This window comes from Xyrauchen texanus, chromosome 24 (genome assembly GCF_025860055.1).
Source record: "Xyrauchen texanus isolate HMW12.3.18 chromosome 24, RBS_HiC_50CHRs, whole genome shotgun sequence".
NCBI lineage: Eukaryota > Metazoa > Chordata > Actinopteri > Cypriniformes > Catostomidae > Xyrauchen > Xyrauchen texanus.
In genome coordinates, this window is record NC_068299.1 from 2,249,212 (window position 1) to 2,276,269 (window position 27,058).

At 38.9% G+C, this 27,058-nt stretch overlaps 1 protein-coding gene across 2 annotated transcripts in view; it reads right to left on the reverse strand.

The window, feature by feature from the left end:
• Nucleotides 1-4,005: 4,005 nt before the first annotated feature.
• LOC127617603 (geranylgeranyl pyrophosphate synthase-like) overlaps nucleotides 4,006-27,058 on the reverse strand; it is a 24,111-nt gene continuing 1,058 nt past the window's right edge. The window contains exons 2-4 of one of the 2 annotated variants that reach the window (XM_052089594.1): nucleotides 23,493-23,587; nucleotides 19,943-20,013; nucleotides 4,006-6,557 (exon numbers count right to left, since the gene is read on the reverse strand). In XM_052089594.1, the coding sequence (XP_051945554.1) occupies nucleotides 5,760-6,557; nucleotides 19,943-20,013; nucleotides 23,493-23,565 (942 nt within the window). In that variant the 5' untranslated portion in view covers nucleotides 23,566-23,587 and the 3' untranslated portion in view covers nucleotides 4,006-5,759. Of the gene's footprint in view, nucleotides 6,558-19,942; nucleotides 20,014-23,492; nucleotides 23,591-27,058 lie in introns of both variants that reach the window. The other variant, XM_052089593.1, reaches the window with a different exon arrangement.

Below are 27,058 nucleotides of genomic sequence, written 5' to 3' on the forward strand. Positions count from 1 at the left end.
ATTAATGCTCAATGTATATAGAACCTTAATGCTTATAGAACGTCAGTGCTCTATATAGAACCTTAATGCTTATAGAACGTTAATGCTCAATGTATATAGAACCTTAATGCTTATAGAACTTTAATGCTCAATTCATATAGAACATTTATGCTAAATGCATGTAGAACTTGAATGCTCAATGTATATAGAACCTTAATGCTTATAGAACGTTAATGCTCAATATATATAGAACCTTAATGCTTATAGAACTTTAATGCTCAATGTATATAGAACCTTAATGCTTATAGAACGTTAATGCTCAATATATATAGAACCTTAATGCTTATATAACTTTAATGCTCAATGTATATAGAACCTTAATGCTTATAGAACGTTAATGCTCAATTCATATAGAACATTTATGCTAAATGCATGTAGAACATTAATTCTCAATGTATATAGAACCTTAATGCTTATAGAACGTTAATGCTCAATGTATATAGAACCTTAATGGTCAATGTATATAGAACCTTAATGCTTATAGAACGTTAATGCTCAATTCATATAGAACATTTATGCTAAATGCATGTAGAACATTAATGCTCAATGTATATAGAACCTTAATGCTTATAGAACGTCAGTGCTCTATATAGAACCTTAATGCTTATAGAACGTTAATGCTCAATGTATATAGAACCTTAATGCTTATAGAACTTTAATGCTCAATTCATATAGAACATTTATGCTAAATGCATGTAGAACTTGAATGCTCAATGTATATAGAACCTTAATGCTTATAGAACTTTAATGCTCAATGTATATAGAACCTTAATGCTTATAGAACGTTAATGCTCAATATATATAGAACCTGAATGCTTATAGAATGTTAATGCTCAATTCATATAGAACATTTATGCTAAATGCATGTAGAACTTGAATGCTCAATGTATATAGAACCTTAATGCTTATAGAACTTTAATGCTCAATGTATATAGAACCTTAATGCTTATAGAATGTTAATGCTCAATGTATATAGAACCTTAATGCTTATAGAACGTTAATGCTCAATTCATATAGAACATGTATGCTAAATGCATGTAGAACATTAATGCTCAGTGTATATAGAACCTTAATGCTTATAGAATGTTAATGCTCAATGTATATAGAACCTTAATGCTTATAGAACGTTAATGCTAAATGCATGTAGAACTTTAATGCTCAATGTATATAGAACCTTAATGCTTATAGAACGTTAATGCTCAATGTATATAGAACCTTAATGCTTATAGAACGTTAATGCTCAATTCATATAGAACATTTATGCTAAATCCAAGTAGAAATGTAATGCTCAATGTATATAGAACCTTAATGCTTATAGAACTTTAATGCTCAATGTATATAGAACCTTAATGCTTATAGAACGTTAATGCTCAATGTATATAGAACCTTAATGCTTATAGAACGTTAATGCTCAATGTATATAGAACCTTAATGCTTATAGAACTTTAATGCTCAATGTATATAGAACCTTAATGCTTATAGAACGTTAATGCTCAATTCATATAGAACATGTATGCTAAATGCATGTAGAACATTAATGCTCAGTGTATATAGAACCTTAATGCTTATAGAATGTTAATGCTCAATGTATATAGAACCTTAATGCTTATAGAACGTTAATGCTCAATTCATATAGAACATTTATGCTAAATCCAAGTAGAAATGTAATGCTCAATGTATATAGAACCTTAATGCTTATAGAACGTTAATGCTCAATGTATATAGAACCTTAATGCTTATAGAACGTTAATGCTCAATTCATATAGAACATTTATGCTAAATCCAAGTAGAAATGTAATGCTCAATGTATATAGAACCTTAATGCTTATAGAATGTTAATGCTCAATTCATATAGAACATTTATGCTAAATGCATGTAGAACATTAATGCTCAATGTATATAGAACCTTAATGCTTATAGAACGTTAATGCTCAATTCATATAGAACATTTATGCTAAATGCATGTAGAACATTAATGCTCAATGTATATAGAACCTTAATGCTTATAGAACGTCAGTGCTCTATATAGAACCTTAATGCTTATAGAACGTTAATGCTCAATGTATATAGAACCTTAATGCTTATAGAACTTTAATGCTCAATTCATATAGAACATTTATGCTAAATGCATGTAGAACTTGAATGCTCAATGTATATAGAACCTTAATGCTTATAGAACGTTAATGCTCAATATATATAGAACCTTAATGCTTATAGAACTTTAATGCTCAATGTATATAGAACCTTAATGCTTATAGAACGTTAATGCTCAATATATATAGAACCTTAATGCTTATATAACTTTAATGCTCAATGTATATAGAACCTTAATGCTTATAGAACGTTAATGCTCAATTCATATAGAACATTTATGCTAAATGCATGTAGAACATTAATTCTCAATGTATATAGAACCTTAATGCTTATAGAACGTTAATGCTCAATGTATATAGAACCTTAATGGTCAATGTATATAGAACCTTAATGCTTATAGAACGTTAATGCTCAATTCATATAGAACATTTATGCTAAATGCATGTAGAACATTAATGCTCAATGTATATAGAACCTTAATGCTTATAGAACGTCAGTGCTCTATATAGAACCTTAATGCTTATAGAACGTTAATGCTCAATGTATATAGAACCTTAATGCTTATAGAACTTTAATGCTCAATTCATATAGAACATTTATGCTAAATGCATGTAGAACTTGAATGCTCAATGTATATAGAACCTTAATGCTTATAGAACTTTAATGCTCAATGTATATAGAACCTTAATGCTTATAGAACGTTAATGCTCAATATATATAGAACCTGAATGCTTATAGAATGTTAATGCTCAATTCATATAGAACATTTATGCTAAATGCATGTAGAACTTGAATGCTCAATGTATATAGAACCTTAATGCTTATAGAACTTTAATGCTCAATGTATATAGAACCTTAATGCTTATAGAATGTTAATGCTCAATGTATATAGAACCTTAATGCTTATAGAACGTTAATGCTCAATTCATATAGAACATGTATGCTAAATGCATGTAGAACATTAATGCTCAGTGTATATAGAACCTTAATGCTTATAGAATGTTAATGCTCAATGTATATAGAACCTTAATGCTTATAGAACGTTAATGCTAAATGCATGTAGAACTTTAATGCTCAATGTATATAGAACCTTAATGCTTATAGAACGTTAATGCTCAATGTATATAGAACCTTAATGCTTATAGAACGTTAATGCTCAATTCATATAGAACATGTATGCTAAATGCATGTAGAACATTAATGCTCAATGTATATAGAACCTTAATGCTTATAGAACGTTAATGCTCAATGTCATATAGAACATTTATGCTAAATCCAAGTAGAACATGTAATGCTCAATGTATATAGAACCTTAATGCTTATAGAACGTTAATGCTCAATTCATATAGAACATTTATGCTAAATCCAAGTAGAAATGTAATGCTCAATGTATATAGAACCTTAATGCTTATAGAACTTTAATGCTCAATGTATATAGAACCTTAATGCTTATAGAACGTTAATGCTCAATGTATATAGAACCTTAATGCTTATAGAACGTTAATGCTCAATGTATATAGAACCTTAATGCTTATAGAACTTTAATGCTCAATGTATATAGAACCTTAATGCTTATAGAACGTTAATGCTCAATGTATATAGAACATTGGTTCTTAATTTATGCTTAATGTGTGTGTGTATATATACATATATATATATATATATATAAACAGAATCATCATATTACCCCTCCGGTCAAATATTATGCCATTTTTATCAAATGAAGTGCTGTTAAACAATCCAAAACACAACATTGGAGTTATTTTCATCAAATAAAGTGCTGCGTAACAGCATCACAGATGTGAGATATTGCTTAAAATAACACAATAAGGGTACAACTCTTTTTGCCTGTAGCTCACAGGCAAACCTCAAGCAATATGTGCTTTTATTTGGGTCACAGTGTATCAAGATTTAACAAAAAGATTGAATATTGATGGAGCAACATGTGTGAAAATAAATAACAAGGTTGTGATGAGTAAAATTATTTTATTTAAAAGGAGCGAGAGGGCCTATTGTGTAGATACAGGGGCAATAGTTTTAGTGCATTATATTTGAGACCGCAAGATGCTTTTTTTGAGTAACAAATATTCAAAATAAGCACTTCAGAAAAGGGGGCATCATCTCCTGTTCATTTCAATCACATTATGGCATTTTAGAACATCTCAAGTATCCTATAAACAAATGTCATGGACACAACTTAATCCCACTGTCCCCATATGTGGTCATCAAGATTTAGGAAAACTATTTGCTCTAGATTTATTTATTTTTGTGTGCATGTTTATTAGGTGCTACATGTTAAAATCATAAAGGGAAATGGAAAATGCACAGCAGTCACGTGGGGGTCTCGGGAGTTTAATGTGTCTTTAGCTCTATCTGGTGGTGAGATTAAATTGTTCTATGCCATTTCAAAAGAGTAATAACAATCAACACTAAATAATAAATTGCAGAAAGTGAACATTTCCCCCAACAATGGATATCCCACCAGTAAACACAATTGACCCTTCGCTAAGCTGGTCACTGATTATGCATTACTTACTGGTTTTATATGGGTAGTGGAAAGCAAACTCAAATTAGACAAAATATGAAATAAACAGAATACAACTTTGTAAATGATGCACATTCAATTCTACCAAAATCTGGAACGCTTTCTACAGTTTTACTTGTGGACCTGATCATAGCAGAGGATCTATGCCATTGGGAGCAACTTGGGGTTCAGTTTCTTGCCCAAGGACACTTCGGCACGTGGAGTCATGTGGGCCGGGAATCGAACCACCAATCCTGCGATTAATGGCCGACCCGCTCTACCACCTGAGCCACAGCCGCCCCCAAAAGGTATGTTTATTCAATGTAGCGATATTAAAAACATTCACATCCAAGAAAATACCTGCATATGCAGGAGCAGTGTTGTTATTTTACACTACAGTCCGAAACAACAAAATGTTTTCCCGCCTATTCACTCTATTTCAGAGGTATATAAGTATCAAATGAAACATCCATCCATATTATTTATGGTTATAAATATCAGTAAGTGGTGACCATTACTTCAGCCGCTCTCGGAAACACAAATCATTCACCGTTATTTATGTGGGTAAAGTATGGCCTCATATCTTTACACCTTATCAATGGAAATTAATGGTTGTATTAATCTGACCAGATGACACATGTATCACCATGACAACCATCATCAGCCCACTTGGCACAATGAGGATTTCATGCCTTAACTTATTCGCCTGAAAAAGGCAAACGTATCTTATTTTATGATGCGTTGATGGTAAATGGTCTGCACTTATATAGGGCTTTTGAACCTTAGCGGTATTCAATGCGCTTTACAGTGTGACACACACGACAGCAGAGATGCCATGGAAGGTGCTAGCCTGCCATTGGGAGCAACTTGGGGTTCAGTGTCTTGCCCAAGGACACTTCGGCATGTGGTGTCATGTGGGCCGGGAATTCATGCTAAAGTGAGAGACAGAGGCAGAAATATTTTCTATGCTTTGTTGTCATAAAATCAATCAATCAGGTGTAATTCGCTATTTACAATGCTTATGCTCTGATCTAATTCAGTCACAGAAAGTGTATGCAGACGTGATTAGCATAGATCATTGATTTGATTGACTGTCTGAAGTTCAGGCCATGGGCTCTTTTGATTGGCTGACAGAAGCCCCGGCCTCTGGCTCTTTGTACATGTGACTGAGGTGCTCCAACAGGGCCTCTAGTTCTGGGTTTCCTCCCAGATTTGCGATCAGTCGGTGCGCTTCCGCTTCCAGGATCATTAGCGTCTGACGCGTGTAAGCAAAAGAACCCACCTTCTCCAGGTAGTCCACGCAATAACGCTTAATATCCACATTCTGAGTGCGTTGACGCAATATATTTTGCACTTGCGTGCTCTCGGGTCGCGACCAGATGGCATGTATGGTGGGAAAAGAGAACTTCCCTTCCGTCAGATCTTCACAGAAGCTCTTGTTAGCGCTGTACTCTTGTGAGTTCAAGTTGGCGTAGTCGTCACGAATTTGGAAGAAAAGCCCCAGGGTGTCTAAAAGTGGTTTTAGATCTCGTTTCCAATCAGAGAAAAGCTGCATGAGTCCGACGGCGAGGCCAAAAAGGCCCCCGGTTTTCTGAAGCACCATGGCGCGGTACTCGTCCTCGCTCGGGCAGGTGTACGTGTCGCGCCAGTGAATGTCGAGTCCCTGGCCGCGGTGCAGCTCCAGAAGCTGACGAGTGAAGACGCGCACTGCCTCGGGGTGGTCTAGCATGAGGACCTTCTCCAGGCCCAGGAAGTAAACGTAGTTGGCAGAGTTGATAACCGAGGGGACGCCGTAGATGCTATGGGCGACGGGGAAACCACGGCGCAGATTAGAGCTGTCTTCAATATCGTCAATCAAAAGACTGGCATTGTGAAGCATCTCGGTCACCTCAATAATGACCTGTGGATACAGAAAAGAAACATTAGAAGTTAGCTAAATACATTTAAACTCAGTTTTTCACAATTCCTGAGATTTAATCATAGAAAACATTCCCTGTCTTAGGTCAGTTCGGATCACTAATTTATTTTAAGAATGTGAAATGTCAGAATAATAGTAGAGATCATTATTTATTTCAGCTTTTATTTCTTTCATCACATTCCCAGTGGGTCAGAAGTTTACATACACTTTGTTAGTATTTGGCAGCATTGCCTTTAAATTGTTTAACTTGGGTCAAATGTTTTGGGTTTCCTTCCACAAGCTTCTCACAATCAGTCGCTAGAATTTTGTCCCATTCCTCCAGACAGAACTGGAGTAACTGAGTCAGGTTTGTAGACCTCCTTGATCACACACGCTTTTTCAGATTTGCCCACAAATTTACTATCAGACTGAGGTCAGGCTTTGTGATGGACACTCCAATATCTTGACTTTGTTGTCCTTAAGCCATTTTACCACAACTTTGGAGGTATTCTTGGGGTTATAGTACATTTGGAAGACCCATTTGCGAGCTTTAACTTCCTGTCTGATGTCTTGAGATGTTGCTTCAATATATCCACATAATGTTCCTTCCTCATGATGCCATCTATTTTGTGAAGTGCACCAGTCCCTCCTACCAAAAATTAAGATCTTCGTCCCCGTGTGCACTTTCAAACTGTAGTCTGGCATTTTTATGGCAGGTTTTGGAGCAGTGGATTCTTCCTTGCTGAGCAGACTTTCAGGTTATGTCGATATAGGACTCGTTTTAATGTGGATATAGATACTCGTCTACCGGTTTCCTCCAGCATCTTCACAAGATCCTTTGCTGTTGTTCTGGGATTGATTTGCACTTTTCAGCATCAAACTACGTTCATCTCTAGGAGACAGAATGCATCTCCTTCCTGAGTGGTATGATGGCCGTGTGGTCACATGGCGTTTATACTTGTGTACTATTGTTTGTACAGATGAACGTGGTGCCTTCAGGTGTTTGGAAATTGCTCCCAAGGATGAACCAGACTTGTGGAAGTCCAAAAAATTTTGGAATCAAGGGAAAATCAAAAGAAATCAGCAAAGAGTCACTGAGTTTGAAGGTAGGCCTTAAAATACATCCACAGGTACACCTCCAATTCAGTACACCTCCTATCAGAAGCTAACTGTCTAAAGGCTTAATATCATTTTCTGGAATTTTCCAAGCTGCTTAAAGACACAGTTAACTTACATTTACATTTATGCATTTGGCAGACACTTTTATCCAAAGTGACTTACAGAGCACTTATTACAGGGACAATCCCCCCGGAACAACCTGGAGTTAAGTGTCTTGCTCAAGGACACAATGGTGGTGGCTGTGGGAATCGAACCAGCGACCTTCTGATTACCAGTTATGTGGTTTAGACCACTACACCACCACCACTCTGTACTTGGTGCATGTAAACTTCTGATCCACTGGAATTGTGTTATAGTCAATTAAAAGTGAGACAATCGGTCTGTAAACAATTGTTGGAAAAATGACTCCCAAGTACTCCCAAAGTAGATGTCCTAAATGACTTGACAAAACTATATTTTGATAATATGAAATCTGTGGAGTGGTTAAAAAAATGAGTTTAAAAGACTTCAACCGAAGTATATGTAAACTTCTGACTTCAGCTGTATTATAACATTTTAGATTAATAATAATAATAATTATATAAAGTATTTATTGACACTTTTACAACAATGTATCATTGTTAAAGTGTCAGAGAAGTGTTCTTTCCTGAACAACAACAACAACAACAACGATAATAAATAATTTGATGTGCGATTAAAAATTGGACATTTACAGTACAAATGTAACGGCTATGTCCTTCATGAACACTTTCAGTTAAATATGGCATGGTGTAAATATTAACAGGGCCTAAGAAAAATCAGCTAAACCCATAAAATAAAATTCATCCGAAAATAATTCAGTCAACCCATGTGATGTACTGCATATAATGTACTGCAGAGGGCAGCAGCGAAACAAGTAGCACTGCCTTAAGTGTATGGGGTGAATCTTTCCAACAGGGTGTGTCTCAAAAACAGACCTAATCAATAACATCCCAGTATATTTGGCAAAGGTCTACTTGACCCAGTCCTGTTAATGGAAACTGGTGACTGACATCCCTAAATCACTCTCAGTATCTTGTCCAGTGCAACACAACACTTACATAGAGAGAATGAGTTTGACACAAGGATGTTCACACAGAAGGTGATTCTGTTTACATTGATCTATAGTAGCTCTCAAAAGCACACACGCTTCATCAGAGCATAGGGAACATATGGTGACCAAAGGGGCAGATGGGTAAGGTAAGGTAATCACTGATGACACCAGCGCTCGAGGCGGGTCGAGTCCTCAGGGTCTGCTGACAGCTGAGTGAGAGGGAGTTGCCGAAAAACAATCGCAATGTCAGCAGTTCAAATGCAACCTCAGCTGACCCGTTAACCAACGTGCAGGAACACGCTTTTACATGACTAAATGGAAACAAAACACTAAATCTTACTTCCTGTTATAGTGCATTACTGCATGACCTGTGTTCACACTCATGGCATGAGTTCATTTTGACCAGGGGTTGACAAACATTTCTGTAATGTGCACATTATCTTGGTCAATGTAATTACATCTTCCATTAACCAACATTATATTATACTAAACTAGCATTGATTTGCCATGTCCTCCATTCAAAAACATCAGAATCCGACATGGAAACACAAATAACTGCAGTACCAGAATCACCACCAGGGGGCATCAGTATTGGCATCCACTTCAAAACATGGTGAATCCAGAAACAAAGCCGTGGAATGAAGTGGGCAGGATTTCTGAGACTGAAACTGCCAAACAGTTAACCTGAACAAGTTAACCTATATCAAGAGATGCTCTGGTAACCTCTTGCTCGCTTACAGTGAACTATAGCCGTCATAGAAATACTGAAGGAATAATAGAGACAGCCTGAGAGAACCAGAGAGAGCACGCACTCGGCATGCTGCCAGCGTCTGAGAAATCCAGACATTTATCCAGCAAACATGTTTCTTACAGTGACGTGCCACCCATCGCTGGCACAGCTGCCCAATCAGAGCCCCCACAAACACAAAATGCACGCACCCACGCACACACAGATGCTTTGATTCACAGTGTATCAGCCTGAAAGCTGTACGAACAAGCATCGAATCTGAAGTGCCAAAGAAAGCTTTGGTAGAAATCCTACATGGAGTAAAAGAAATACATCCTATATTTTGAAACCACACACACTACAAAGGTTATTTACTTGATTTAAGCATAAACTACACTTAATTCAGTAAATCTTGTTTTAAAGCTAACAAAAAGCTCTAAAAAGTACCATGACATTACCATGGTTGACAGTACATGCATTGTTTTGTTTATATCATGTGGGGCTGGTTACTCTGTGTGTCTTATGACGAGATGCACACAATCCATTTTTTCATTGAATAATGTCTCTTGTTGTATATCCTTTCTGTTCTTTACAGTCAGTTGTTGATATAAAAAACAAAACGTAAATGGTAATTGTGGAGCAGAGGGGGGCGGGCCGGGCTAGAATGTCGCATGCCTGGTCCCCAATCGGCCTGATGGGGCACGCGAGGGATAAAGGCGGGAGGGTGACGACTGTTCGAGAAAGAGAGAATTACGGGCATGTCCGTCGTGTGTGTTTATGTTTGTGCTTTTGGTTTAAGTTTCCATTAAATTATTATTTATATTGACAAGCCGGTTCTCGCCTCCTCCTTACCCATCTTAAACCCCCTTACATTAATCACATAGCATGAATGCGTTCAAGAAGCCATGCGACTGTAGTCTCCACTACTATGTGCTCAACGCTCGCTGAACTTACAACTCTTAAAGAGACAGTACCGTTTTAGCACTTGTTCTAGTAGAACAAGTGCTAAAACGGTACTGTCACTTTAAGAGTTGTGTGGCAGTGAAACAAGTGTGTATATATATATATATATGTATACGTGTGTGTGTGTTTGTGTACACACACACACACACACACACACACACGGGATGCACAGATGTATCGTTAGTATATTTATCAGCCAGTTATTTATTTGTTTCCCTCCCTTTCCCCCCCAATTCCCAATGTGCTTTTGAAGTCCTCGTTGTCATGTAGTGATTTGCCTCAATCCAGGTTTATGAGACCAGTGCATCTTATCAGGTGGCTTGTTGAGCGCATTGCCATGGAGACATAGCATGTGTGGAGGCTTCACGCCATCCACGCCCAACTCAACAGTGACCATGATAGTGAATACCCTCCCTAGCAACAAATGTTGTTGCTTAGGAGACCTGGCTGGAGTCGCTCAGCACGCCCTGGGATTCAAACTAGCGAACTGAGATACCAAGGCCCCCCTTATCTGTGAATTAAAATGCACAATCCAGAAATAATATCCGAATATGCATATTTCCCTAGTACTCTATAGTATGCCAATGGAGTAGTATGTCAGAATCCTCAGTATTCATAAAACAGTAAGTGAGATATTACGGGATGACCTCCTTTTATCCTGTGTGATTCTGAAGTGAGCATGTGACAGGACATTTTTTGATCCCATAACCCCTCGGGAGCGGAGGAGCCATCACATTCAAAACGCTGTATTTAATGGTGCTTTAACAAAATCAGAGTAGATTATTTTCGTGTTTATGGTTCCTACGTCATTTATAAGGGTCAACATTCATTGTCAAAGTATGTCCGCAATCTATTCATACTACTCGATGCATACATAAAAGAACGCACTGATTTACCAGCAGAGAAGTGCATCGTTCATAAAATACAGCGCATACTCTGACAGTACGTGACTTCGGACATTAGGATAATCCGCATTCAGTGTGGTGTAAGCAAGCGGCGCCCTCTAGCGGTCAAGACAGCATTATATATTAGGCTATAACATTATAATAAAGAATTAAAAAGGTTTTTGTTGTTTTTGGTAACATTTTTTGTATGTATCTATAGTATGAATTTGTAATGTTCGATCATATACAGTACATACGTGTAAAACTTGAGTTCTGTTGCTTTGAACAGCAAAAACAGAACAGCAAAAATGTTTTGGAAGTACAAAATAACCTTTTTTTTTTTCATACCAATCATCATGTTCAACAGATCCAATCCATGGTCAATGAAAGTTATTGTTAAAACAGTAAAAAGCTTTTATTCCTCTTTGTATATTTTAAGCATAACTTCAAAGTAAAATAGTGATCTTAGGACAAAACATGGAAAGTGGCAAAATATCGGTGCCGGCCTATAGGATTGTTCGTTAAAATCTGTGCATCCCTTTATAAAGTGTTCAATGGAGAGGAGGAGGCGATATATATATTTTGATTTTTAATATAAATAATAGTTTAATGATAAACTCAAAAGACAACATAAACCCACACATGATGGACATGTCTGTTAACAATCTCTCTCTCCCGCACGATCCCCTGCAGTCGACCTTTAACCTTCACGGAGGCATAATTAGCCTAATACGGGACCGGGTGTGTAGGATAACGACCCGGCCCCGCCACATTCCTCCCTCGTTCTCTCAGGCTGGGGAACCCCGGTCTAGTCTGCCGGCAGGTCATCCCCATCTACCTGGTCGAGGGAGGGGACAAGGGGAGGGAAACAGAAATAATAAAAATGGGGGGTACTTCCTGTAACAGTGTAGTACCCCCAAAACTGTAAAATTTAAAAGAGGGAAAAGGCCAACGCAGAGCGGCAGTGAGAGAGATGAAAAAAAAAAAAAAAACCTCGCCAGTTCTCCGATACGCCACAGGTTGTTCCTCGGCCACTCCTCCACCCTCTATCGGACGACAGCCACGCCTCTCCGGGCGGATCAGAGGCAGACTTCCAGCCCATGGCGGACGGAACGCCCCACCGCGTTCACGGGGAACAGAAGGGGTCTCCCTCGCCCCCTGGCAGCGGTTCTCCCGGTCCAGGCGGTCTGTTAGGAGCCCCTTCTCCCCTCGCGGTCGGCAGCCATCGTCCTCTTTCAGGCGGCTGGGCACCTCGTCCCCCGGCAGATGGCCGCGGCTGCTCCGTTGTTGTGGACGGTAGCGGCGAGAAATCCACTACGGCGTATCCCTCCTCCTTCCCGGGTTTCGGCACCAGTGTAAAGGGAACAATGGAAAGGAGGAGGCGAGAACCGGCTTTTCAATATAAATAATAGTTTAATGATAAACTTAAAAGACAAACACACATATGACGGACATGTCCATTTAACGATCTCTCTCTCTCCCGCACGATCCCCTGCAGTCGACCTTTAACCCTCACGGTGGCAAACTTAGCCTAATACGGGACCGGGTGTGTAGGATAACGACCCGGCCCCGCCCTCCGCCCTGCCACACCCTTATAAATATGCACAAATACAAGATCATGTTCATTGATGAAATGCATAGAATTTAACCATTTTTCAAAAGGGTAAATGCTACCAAAATGATGAAAAACAAATGATAAAATTTGTAAATTAATAGTTTCGTAATTTACAAGTTAGCAGGTCCTATGTAGGGCTGGGCGAAAGGGCGATGTAATTGGATATCGACCATTTCTGACAGATATCCGGATACCGATTGCAACACTCATTGACAGACAATGATTAACAATATTGGCAAATTACAAAACCATGGAGCTGGGAAGTCTCCAGATACATTATATAGCAGCCCAGGGTATGAAATTGGCACTGGCCAAATGTAGACAGCCTATACATTTAATTTTGCTCATCTACCCGCCACTGTTGCGGGCATCTGTAAGATGTCTCGGAATGACACGTGACAAGAAATGCTGTTAGGCGCAAAGACACACACTTCAACAGTTTATTATATTCTGACGACAGAAAAGTCGCTGTGTGTGTCTGATGCGTGCAGCTGGAGTGCGTTTCATACACGCACATGCTAAGAGTTCTCAGTCTTGAAGAGCGCATCTATGAGCATGATGCAAATGACCATATCAGGAGGTGCTCGAAGTTTATTTCTCTTTATTTTCACGGTGCAGTTTGTGTTTAACATGCAATATGAACACATCTGCAGGTTCACTTTATAGTCTATACATATGTACATTAACCTCAAATGTATTTATATTCCAGTTATTATTATGTTTACATTTTACAATTGTCTTTAGATCTTAATTTGCATTAGTGGTTTTCCACCGGTTGTAGATGGACACTTGCATGACGGCAAATGAAAGTGTGGATATATATGATTTTTTTTGGCAACTTTGTATGTGTGTTTGAAATGCAATTTGAAATTAGAAATGTCTTTTGGTTTTTCGTGTTTCAATAAATGAATCACATTTTTAAAGCAAAGTCAATAAAGCAAGAATATTTACAGATCCTTCGGCCCGGGGTGGCTGACGATGTATTTTTTTATAAAGATATTGTGAACATATTTCTTGCATATAGTCCTCTGTATAATTCACAGCAGAGAATTTTTTTCATACATAAGGAAAATGGAAATATCTGAAGAAAACTGGATTTCTACTCCTTTGAAACCTCTAATCACAACTATATAAAGAAATGTCTTGCTTGTCTGATAAAGTTAGAGATCATTTTAAGGTTGTGTAATTTATTACTAAATGCATGACTTTGAAACTGAATTGTATTTGTTCAGTGTAAGATGATAAATCCTGAATGCAAAGCAATATGATAGAAGTGTGTTGGCTGCAGTCAGTGTGTGTGACGTGAGCTGTGTGTGTTAGTGATATGGCGCATGCACGGTCATGCTGACGGGTTCAGGGAGAGTTTACAGACTACCAGAGAGAGAGAGAGAGAGAGAGAGCTAGCTTCAGGGAGACTAATGAGAAATATGAGTAATCGCTTGATTATCAAACAGCTCTCGAAGACAAATCCAAAACACACACCGTACAGATACTCTGCGGATACAGAACCATCCAAGATGAGCAGATTGGATGACATTTAATAAACAGAATAACATCCATTTCTCTTATTGTAAACCTCTTTTTGAGCCCAGCTCACAATCACAACATGATATGTTATAACCAGTTCATTTGAGATGATCTTTGTGGAGTAAATGTTTGTAATAGTAAGAAAAAAGGACACCGTTAAACATCCACACCCTGTTCTTTACAACACACACACACACACACACACACACACACACACACACACACACACACACACACACACACTTATATTAATTGCAATAATTTACGAAGAGACCACTGATATCCTATTATAAAAACACATCACATCAAGATGTTCCTCTGAATCGGAGTCAAATGTTCCACTATTTAAGCTTGTTTTCTGGAAATCAAGCAACTAGATGCTCAGACTTTGAGGGCAAACAGAACAACATATCGATTGCATCAGTTTCTGTCGCTCTCTCCTTACGGCGGGTTCACACATCCTCTGTGAGCGGCGCGTTTTCATTTTGGTGCCCATATTAACATTTGACACTGTTTGCACTGCGAGTGTGAGTCGCGAGGTGACACGGCAAGGAGCGCATAGTTTTGCCGTTGAGTTTAGGCTCTGGGTGTAGAAAATAAAACAAAAATCAGGAGATTATAGAAAATAAAGCAAATGAAAATTATTTAAAGGGGATCTATTATGCAAACTTCACTTTTACATGGTGTTTGTACATAAATGTGTGTTGGCAGAGTGTGTACACAACCACCCAATAATGATAAAAATCCACCCAGTCCTTTTTGTTGAATCCCCATTAATCATAAGCACGGTCTCAGAACAAGCCGTGATGTCACTTTGTACAGGCCCCGCCCACGAATGTTGATGGACACTGCCGACGGACATGTTTGTTTGGGTGTGTGTCGTTTCGTTATAGCGCATAGTGAACGTTGTAACGGTAGTGTTGCTCATCCTTCGTTGCAAAACTGCAGAAAGAAACTCTATAAATGTATCAAATAACCATTCGGAAACTTCCGGTTTCATTCTGAAAGTGAGTCTCTCCCTCATCAGTGTCTGACTCCGGTTCAAACATATCAGGCTGAACAACGCTATTTTCACTGTCAGTCACATTACTTATGATGTCTAGTTATCCGAAGCAGAGATGTCAAAACTCCGCCCTATTCTGGATATGGGTGGGGAGGACCAGCTCATTTGCATTTAAAGACACACACACACACAAAAACCGCTCGTTTTTATTCCCACCCAGAAATTGGCATTTTCAACATGGTATAATAAATGATCCGTGGGGTATTTAGAGCTGAAACTTCACAGACACATTCTGGGGACACTGAAGATTTAAATGACATCTTGTGAAAAGGGGCATAATAGGTACCCTTTAAGCCGAAGCTACAACAGTCTACAATCTGCATACAAAAATTAATGAATAAACTGCATTGCTTTTGCCTGTTTATGTATAGGGATATATGGGCTTCACTGCATTAACCGATCACGGCCAAGAATGCTAATAAACACAAACAAATGCACATGACAGCCGTTTTGTTGAAGCAACAATGTACCACATTTGGATTTGCAAGGCCATATAATGGTTGAGACCCAACTGATTGTAAGCTGCATTTATATTGATATAACTAGAGCCGCTACACCAATGACTACATTGCAAGCATCCAGAAGGGAAAAGGAAGTTGTTTTCTCTTCACGAGATCAAACAAACATGGAAGAGGAGCCCGTTGCTGGCGTGAACGGCTGACTTCCCCTGCCTGAAGAGCTTTAATGAAATATCTAGGATAAAAGGAGAGCTGTTGAACAGCGAGTTGTATGAGATCTGACAGGCTTAGCAGTTAACATATCGCATTGAGAGAGAGAACAGCTGATTCCCAATGACAAGATTAACATAAGCTTTAATCACTGGATAAGTTACAAGTTTAGTTTGATCACTCCCAGACTGAAGCCTTCAGTACAGCTACTGTTGTTTAAGGCTTTAAAGGGACAGTTCACCCTAAAATGAAATGTACTCACCCTCATGCCATCCCAGATGTGTGTGACTTTCCTTCTTCAGTAGAAGATTTTTGGAAGTATTTCAGCTCTGTAGGTCCATTCAATGCAAGTAAACGGGTACCAGAATTTTCAAGCTCCAAAAGCACATATAGCCATCATAAAAGTTATCCAGTGGATTAATTAATGTTTTCCAAAGGGATACTTTGGAAAGGGTTTATTTATAAAGCATTGCTTCCGGTCAGCAGCGGTATGCGCATGTGACGTAATCGCATTGGCACATTCATGCACATTGGCACATTCGCCCTTTAAATATTTTTTTTTACTTTAAATCGTCGCTTCTGGCCAGATATGGTTTGCGTGTTCACAAGAGAGTGGAGTTATGGTTAGCCCTAACGTTCAAAAACAAAATGGTGGTGGTGGTGATGGCGTAGTGGGCTAAAGCACATAACTGGTAAGCAGAAGGTTGCTGGTTTGATCCCCACAGCCACCACCATTGTGTCCTTGAGTAAGGCACTTAACTCCAGGTTGCTCCGGGGGGATTGTCCCTGTAATATGAGCACTGTAAGTCGCTTTGGATAAAAGCGTCTGCCAAATGCATAAATGTACATGTAAATATTGTATACCTGCGACCTCTAGTTGAGTTAACACAGAATTACCCAGAATACATCACCACCACCACCCACTTACGTTGTACGGTAAAAAAAGTTCAGACATTTAGAATGACACAAGGGTGAATAAATGATAGAAAATTTCCATTTACAGGCAAATTATTCTATATTCGATTCTATTGCTTTCTGGATCATCCGTGATCATTTATATCTCACTTTTCTGTAATACGACCCCCGCTGCAGAAACGCTCCAACTCAATTTGAAGGGCAGAATTCTGAAAATGGCTCATGATGTGATGCTTAAGCGCCAACATCGACATGCATTGATTTTTTTTCAATCTCAGACATGCCAGAGAATGAGAGAGAGAGAGAGAGAGAGAGAGAGAGAGAGAGAGAGAGAGGAGAAATGGGCATTAGCAAAAGAAAGGATGATCTGGGAATGATGACCCAGGAGAGATGAGACAGGTGCTCTTGATTTGCACTGGAGCTTTGTGCAGGTTGTGAGAGCGCCGCGGTTCACTGGAGGGTGAAGTCACTGTAGAAATGACCATGAGCAGACACACTGTGGGTGCCTTTCTATCATCAATCAGTCTTGTGCTTGGAAGAATGTACCGTAGAAAACATCAAAAGCCTTTTAGATGCCCACTGCACACTTCAAATCAAAATGTTTCTTCACAAAGGAAACCTTTACATAATTAATTGTCAACAGCAAAGACGACAACAATTTGAGCACACTTCTAGATTTAAAGTCTGCATGAAGCGGGGCCTGGGCAGCACAGTGAGTATTGACATGAGTTTGAATCCAGGGTGTGCTGAGTGACTCCAGCCAGGTTTCCTAAGCAACCAAAATGACCCGGTTGCTAGGGAGGGTAGAGTCACATGGGGTAACCTCCTCGTGGTGGTGATTAGTGGTTCTCGCTCTCAATGGGGCGTGTGGTGAGTTGTGTGTGGTTTGTGGAGAGTAGCATGAGCCTCCACGTGCTGTGAGTCTCCACGGTGTCATGCACAATGAGTCACGTGATAAGATGTGCGGATTGACGGTCTCAGACGCGCCACCACGAGGAAATTGCAATTCTGGTCTTGCGGTCCAATTCTGAGCGCAATATAGCAGAGAATGCCACAGCACCGGCCACCATATTTGACATCCTCCCGGGACTGAACAGCATCACTGTGATCCAGATGCCGGAATCATCTCTTAAACACGCAGAACGTTTGCTTGACTAAACCGCACATCTGCGGCTATATGCCAGGTTATAACACTCTTCTCCATCATTATGATTATTTACTGCTGATATGATCTGTTGAAAATGTTCAAAAACATCTCTTTTAAATCTAATTCATTTTACAGCCTGTTTTTATTTGGCGGTAATCGCACAACCTTTTTGTGAATGAAGCACAATCTACGTTGAGCCTAATTTGTATAGAAAGGAGGCGTATTTGCACGGAAAGGAATGACAATGACTTCTTTTAAAGGAGACCTATTATGCACCTTTTTACATGATGTGCTCCAGTGAAGTCTCCGGTGTCCCCAGAATGTGTCTGTGAAGTTTCAGCTCACGGATCATTTATTATATCATGTTATAAACGCCTCTTTTTGGGTGGAATCAAAAACTCGCTGATTTCGTGTGTGTGTCTCTTTAAATGCAAATGAGCTGCTGCTCCCCGCCCCCTTTCTGGAAGAGGGCTGTGCCTTTACAGCTCATGCTTCGGTTACTACAGCAACAACAAATCAGAACCGATATGACCGACAGCGTAAATACCGCGAGTTCAGGCAGGGCTGGGAAGAGAAATTGGTCCGGAATTTTACATAGCAAAGGGTGATGGTGTGTGTGGGGGGGGGGGGGGGCTGTCCTATTCTGCATATTGCGGTGCCGATTTGTGGTCCGTTCTGTATAACGCGGCGGCTCATTTTAGCTCATTGTGTCCCATTCGGCCCATTTCGTGGCCGACCCACCGGCCCGCTGGATTCTCATGATGGCCAGTCGCCCCTGATCGGCCCACCGGGAAAATGCCCGGTATGCCAGATTACCAGTCCAGCTTGTCCACTGCGTCTTAAATGGCTATGATGTCGGACCTACATGAACACTCTTATTAACAGAACACTCATGAGACATTATTCTTCTCACTGTATCTGCTCCAGCACGGAAAACAATGGCGGACTGTGTGTAGAACACTCAGGGGAGGAGCTATGATAATAGGATGGAGTCAGTCACCAGTCGTGGGCGTGGCCTGCTCTAACATGACGTCACTTTAAGAGCAGAAATGAAACCAGTTCATTTTGACACACTGTTTTTGATTAATAGAAATATAAGAAAGAGGAGTGGGTGCACTTTTAACACTGTAGGGTGGTCGTGAACACACTGCCGACTCACATATATGTACAAACACCATGTAAAAGTACATTTTGCATAATAGGTCCCCTTTAAATTAAAGTGGTTAGTGAATAAGATGCAAAACCCCCTCCCCAGTCCACCCAGACCACTGAAACTAAACCGAAAAATGCATGTAGAAACTTCAGATGACATTGACTGAGAGAAGACATCAGTAAAAACACTGATAAAAACTTGTGAAGAACATGTCAGACATATTTTACTCCAAAATCAAAACTAAGATTAAAAGACATGTTGCTTAAAGAAGATTTTTTGCATTAGTACATTTTCATGGAAGTAATGCCCCCTTACCCCCACCAAATTCCCATCATCTCACTTTCAAGAAAGCAAAACATCTTCGTGATCATCAAATAGGCTTCATTTGCCCTCCTTTTGATTTTGGGGTGAAATTTGACCATGACATGTTCTCCCCAAAATAAGCATTTAATACCCATAAAAACGATCAACAATGCAGCTTTTTCTCAATTCAAGAACACAAACCGTTTCCTGATGCATGTAAATAAACGCTTACCTGAAGTTTGTCCTCTGGGACGTCGAGCCAGTGGTTGAACGCTTGAGATAGTTTCGTTCGGACATGTTTTCCTAATAATCAAAGCAAAGAAAATGGGGAGAGATAACATAGTTTTTTTTTTTTATTAGTTGCTATCAAAGCCAGTCCTAACTTCATTTAACAATCTGATTATCAGTTTCATTTTAAGGCAAATATGTGACACAGAGCAGACCAACTGATGCAAACATAAAACAACAAAACGTTTAGAAATTCAAATTTCAAGCATGTAAGCTTGATGGGTGCACATGGGTGAAAACGAAATGTACACATATAGGCCTACTGTATATATCAAGCAATATATCTGGGGAAAACGAATGTTGGAATGAATGTTGAGAAATGAAGAGCTCAAAATGTGCAGCAAAATATCTTGTGAAATCAAAAACACCTCCATTCATGAGCATTTCCCCTCCAGCTCCCTCTAACACCCGCCGTCACTAAGAGAGTTGCATCACACTGATCTAATGACCTACTGGCAGACTTCCTCATTGTCTTCATGTGTGCAATGGCATTTACTTTAGGGAAGGACTCTGTATGCGGAGACAGCTCAGAAAATAAATTATGTTTGGGTTAAATACAATGAAACTAGGGCTGCCCTTGACTAAAGATTTTCCTAGTCGACTAGTCGCATGTTTATAGTAATTTAATTACATATACATACACATATATATATATATATTACTTTTGGGGGGGCATCAGAAAATGGTTGAAGTTCCAGGGTTGAGAAAGTATAAGTAACATCGGTAACAATGTACTACATTAGAGAGAAATACTAAACTGTAATAATGAGCCTTTAAATTGGATGCATGGAGTGGTGGTGGCGTAGTGGGCTAAAGCACTGAACTGTTAAGCAGAAGGTTGCTGGTTCGATCCCCACAGTCACCACCATTGTGTCCTTGAGCAAAGCACTTAACTCCAGGTTGTTCCGGGGGGATTGTCCCTGTAATAAGTGCACTGTAAGTCACTTTGGATAAAAGCATCTGCCAAATGCATAAATGCAAATGTTAAATTATACATTTTAAAGGCAGCAACACCGGCAAAAGCGGTAATGATCCTGAATGTGTCGGAAAACCCAACAAGAGACTGCCTGAACATTTTTATCATTTATAGAGAGAAATGCACATTAGGGTTGTGCCGACAGACGATGATCTCGAGGATCGACAATGGTCGATTTAACGCGTTAATTCAGTGCGATTTAATTTTACAAAAAATAACATTTAATTGCAATGCCCACGGACCATAATAAGAAAGAGTCCTGAGGAATGCAAGCTTGTAGTACCACCTGTTTACTCCAGGGGGCAGTAAGTGAAACTTCAGCTGTATGAGCAACACACAGTTTATACAGTGAAGAAAACACTTCAGCAGAACAACACAAACATACGTTACAATCTTGTGTTCAAAACACTTGATGGAGCTCAAATCTGAACTAAGAGATCTCAAGATGTGTTTAAAGATTGAGTATTAAACTATATGTAACTCGACACAGTGACCTAAACATTTAATGTTTATGACGCAACGCACCCGAGACGCTACACAAGCATGTCTGACGCTGGATTGAGATGTGCAAAATTGGGAAATTACCCATAAATATTTAAATCACAAATAAAATCAAAGAAATTTCCTTCAAACTTATTTATAAGTACTTCACTAATTATTTTCTTGTAGAGATTTAATTGTGATGTCGATATATTCTGTACATTTTGTGGTCTGCGGGAGGAAACATGTTTTCATTTATTTTGGAGATGTCCCGACTCGACTTGTTTTTGCTCTGATTTCTGCAAGATTGTTAGAGATCATATTATTCCCAGCTTTCAACTTTGTTTTGAAAATGTTTTATTTGTTATCTTTAGCTTTGACACGTCTCGTCATAAGGAATATTATTTGATTAATGTTCTGCTTTTCATAAATGTAAGTATGGTGGTTAGAAACCATTAGTTTTAATTAGCAATACACAAGAACAATTTCCAATTTGAGTAACAAGAAAGCTGTAAAGAGTTTTGAAACATGTAAACAATTTGATATTTTTATTTAAACTATTTATTTATTTTCCTTTTTGTTGTTGTTTGTTTTAATATACCTCTTGGCTCTAGATGTAAAAGTTTTGTAAGCATTCATACAAATAAATACAAAAAATGTCTGACACAGGTGTACATAAACAAGCCCTCATAATAAATCTCAACTGATTGATAAATTCACTTGTGTAATGGATTGCTGTGAACTGTTGATCAATGATTGACTTATGATCAATAATATGGTAATAAACAATACATTGTATTCTAAAGCCACTTTTTGTCTTATTAATGATGAACTCTTCTGCTACAAGACTGTAATGCATTAGAATTATATGAATATTTTTTATATATATAATATTTAAAGATAACCATGTATAATTATATATTGATTTAAATATGTATAATATTTATATATTTAATTATTGTTATACGTGGGGCTTTCTCAGCAAATATTTGTATATGCGATTAATTAATCGGACACCGTGTAATTAATTTGATTAAAAACTTTAATCGATTGACAGCCCTAATACACATACACATACATATATATATATATATATATATATATTATTCGTTTATCTATTCATTATTTTATTTGCTTTTTGTTTCATTTGGAGTGCAATTTAAATTTAGAAATGTATTTGATTTTGAATGCAAAATCACTAAAGCAAAAATATTCACCAATCCCTCAGGGCAAGGGTTTCCGATGTAATCGTATATTGCGAGAATCCCTCATGAAGGAGGGAACAAAACAAATTTATTCTGACACATGATGTATTTTCCCGGATAACGAAATACCGGACCGGTAGAGAACGCACGGATGAAGTCGCTTCTTTGCCAGAGAGAGATGTTCACAACTCTTGTAAAACCATCTATCAAAACGTTGAACAACGCACACTTTAATTGCACTTATTTGTTTCCAGTTTCATTTGAATTTTTAGTTCAAATAAATAAATAAAAAAATAAAGTTCAAAGTTTGAAATCAAGGTGTCTTGCTCTATTCTGTAGGCCTAACCCTGCACAATGAAAATGACCCCATTGTAGCACCTAGCGTCCAACCATCGCTAATATCCGTGTTCGTCGGTTTCCTGTGGAGTTTTTTTCTGCCACCAACTGACCAATCAAAACTTGGTCGCCCAAGACTCTTCTCATCGACTAACATTTGGTGGACTATCAGGGGGCAGTCCTATTAAACACCATACCATTTGTTGTTGACGTTGTTTTTATGCATCGGTTTCATGGCAAACCTAGCGCTATTGTTCACTTCCGTGGTCGTTGCGTTGAACAGCGTGCCATTTCACGATATATCAAATTGCAGCAGCATTTCTCAGGGAAGATCTGGCGGCGCTTGAGATGGAAGTAGCTGAATTTTATTCTTTCAGACTCAGCCGGGTTTTACAAGAGCAAGAATCGAGGCACTCTCACCATGACAGCATCGAGCAACATGAACAACATGCAGCAAAGAATAAACGGCACGTGTCATTTCCAACGGTCGCTCTTACCTGGCAGCTGTAACAAGTACTTGTAGGGTTCCAGAAGAATCCGTTCAGACTTTGCTCTTTTATCTCCATCCATCCCTCTGTTTCACAAAACACACCTGCTGATAGAGAGAGAAGAGGCATTACTACACCTCAATACAGCTCTTAATGAAAGTCTAAATGTCCAACCAACATGCTGCTGCAGTACGTTTCAATAGACAAGTGATCTTGGCAGAGTTGTCATTTATTTCATCAGCTTTATGTCCAGCTAAACTACTATGCATGTGGTGTCTGGAGGTTTTGGGGTTTTCTTATTCCCAGAACAAGAGAGATCTAGACCTGAAACCATATTTAGGAGATGCCCCACCACAGTTGAATTATGAGAAACTTAAGTTATTATTTACAAACCAAACAAAACTCAGATTTGGTGTTAAATTCTAGAACAAATGCAATTAGGGTCATTTAGAGAAAAGACCTCCTCATTCAATTAGTTGTGCCAGCAAATTGGTGTGAAAAAAAAAAAAGATCTGCACTAGAGCTGCAACTTCAAAAGGGAACAATTTATTGCAGCATGTAGCTGTCATGGGAGCACATAAACAATTTCATGGACACAACAGCGACATGCTTCTGCAGTCGCAGCCAATCACTCCTACAGACTCCTGAAATGGCCTGATCCGCCTGACACAAAGGTCCATCGTATCCAATTGCCTACGCGTCTTAGCCGCGACACTCATCTTATCACGTGACTTGTTGAGCGTGTTACCGTGGAGACATAGCGCGTGTGGAGGCGTCACGCTATTCTCTGCTGCATCCACACGCCCCACCGAGAGCGAGAACCACATTATAGCGACAACAAGGAGGTTACCCCATGTGACTCTACCCTCCCTAGCAACCAGGCCAATTTGGTTGCTTAGGAGACCTGGCTGGAGTCACTCAGCACGCCCTGGATTCGAACTCGCGACTCAAGGTGTGATAGCCAGAGTCAATACTCTTAAAGATACCCAGACCTCCAAATCCAATGCAATAAAACACTTGGAGTTGCATGGAAACGTGTAGCTCAAAACAAGATTTTTTAATCTGCTTCGTGATTATTCCAGACAGCCATATACACCTACAGTGTAATGGAATGGAGCGCAAGAGTCTCGTTCCGGAACTCATTTTCTCCATAGGCGAATTCGATTTTAACAATAACTTATAAACTTTTAAAGACAGAACTACCGTGAGCTCTGAGGTTGTTAAACGATGTTGTTGGATTGCAGGTGAAGAACTACAATACCCATGATGTTGAGTGGTGGTGGCGTAGTGGGCTAAAGCACATAACTGGTAATCAGAAGGTTGCTGGTTCGATCCCCACAGCCACCACCATTGTGTCCTTGAGTAAGACACTTAACTCCAGGTTGTTCCGGGGGGATTGTCCCTGTAATAAGTGCACTGTAAGTCACTTTGGATAAAAGCGTCTGCCAAATGCATAAATGTAAATGATCCGGAAAGGAAACAATCTTCTAATCAGAGAATTGCGGCAAGCAAGCCGCATCAAGAGCTCTGCAGTGACCGCCCACTCGCATGATACACTGTGAATGATACAAACGATTTGCTCTCCTTACACTCTAAAACTAATATATATATATATATATACACATACACATTTTACAAGAAGATTAAAATACTGTTTTTATATACTTGGTCAACAACTTTAGATCAATGGTTTTATATTGTTCTATGATTTTTAATTAGATTACATCATTCACAATTCTTAATGGGATTGTGGTTCATTCCCTCATTATAGTTTGTAATGTGATTCACCTCTGAGCTGGTTGATTTGGTTTATGACTTGCAACTCTTTTATGAAATCACTATAACAAAATAATGTTCCTACAATTCCATTATGCTACAGAACACAGTTTGCCCACTTTTTCAGTTCAATAGAAATATTTTTCCCTATTCATTTTATGCAAAATTATTAAAAAAAAATAATAATAAATTAAATGAATTATCTTCAATATAGAGTTCCAAGCCTTGAACATTGAGCGAACCTCACCAAACTGGTCAAGAACATGTCTGTCTGTCTGTCTGTCTGTCTGTCTCTCTCTCTCTCTCTGCCTGTCTGTCTGTCAGTCTCTCTCTGCCTGTCTGTCTGTCAGTCTCTCTCTCTCTCTCTCTCTCTCTCTCTGCCTGTCTGTCTGTCCGTCAGTCTCTCTCTCTCTCTCTCTCTGCCTGTCTGTCTCTCTCTCTCTCTTTCTCTGCCTGCCTGCCTGTCTGTCTGTCTCTCTCTCTCTCTCTCTCTGCCTGTCTGTCTCTCTCTCTCTCTGCCTGCCTGTCTGTCTGTCAGTCTCTCTCTGCCTGCCTGTCTGTCAGTCTCTCTCTGCCTGCCTGTCTGTCTGTCAGTCTCTCTCTGCCTGCCTGTCTGTCTCTCTGCCTGTCTGTCTGTCTGTATAAAGTTGCTGAAACACATTTATTAACAATATTTACTCAAATATTCACTTCTCTTCACACCTATTGTTGCTTAAAGGGATAACTGACCCAAAAATAAAAACAATTCTGTTATCATTAACTCATGCCATCCCAGATGTGTTTGACTTTCTTTCTTCTGCAGAACACAAACAAAGATTTTTAGAAGAATATTTCAGCTCTGTAGGTCCATACAATGCAAGTGATTGGTGACCAAATATGTGAAGCTCCAATAAAGCACATAAATGCAGCATAAAAGTAACCCATACGACTCTGGTGGTTTAATCCATGTCTTTAAATAGATATGATAGGTGTGTGTGAGAAACAGATCAATATAAAAGTCCATTTGTTGTTTTTTTTACTACAAATCTACTTTCAAATGGAGTTATTTTGTATATGTTTTTTGTCGATTCACATTCTCCGTGCATTTCGCCACCTACTGGGCAGGGAGGAGAAAGAAAAAAAGGATGAATAATACAAAAGGAAAAAATAAATCATATGTACAGTGTAGGTGGCGATACGCATGGAGAATGTGAATCGGCAAAAAACAAAAGAAGTCTTGTGAATGCGCACAGTAGGGCCGTTTGAAAGTAGATGAATAGTAAAAAAAAAATGACTTAAACATTTATTTGTTTCTTACCCACATTTATCATATCGCTTCAAAAGACATGGATTTAACAACTGGAGTTGAATGGATTACTTTTATGCTGCCTTTATGTGCTTTTTGGAGCTTCAAAGTTCTGGTCACCATTCACTTGCATTAAATGGCCCTACAGAGCTGAAATATTCTCTAAAAATCTTAAATTGTGTTCTGCAGAAGAAAGTAAGTCAAACACATCTAGCATGAGGGTGAGTAAATGATGAGAGAATTTTCAATATTGGGTGAACTGTCCCTTTAAATTTCAGAGCTCATGGCAGGTGGACCTTGAAAGGTTATAAGATATTGTTTAAAATCTATTTCTCTATGAAGAAAAATAATGTGTTTTTTACTTCCAGAACCCGATGACAAGACTTTGGGACCCTCGCCTAACCTTGAGCTTATACATCTCTAAACAGAGCCAAATAACACAATACTCAGAAATAAGACGTCTGTCTGACAACTTCTGTAATTGTGTCATTTAGTCTTGATATGTAAAATTATA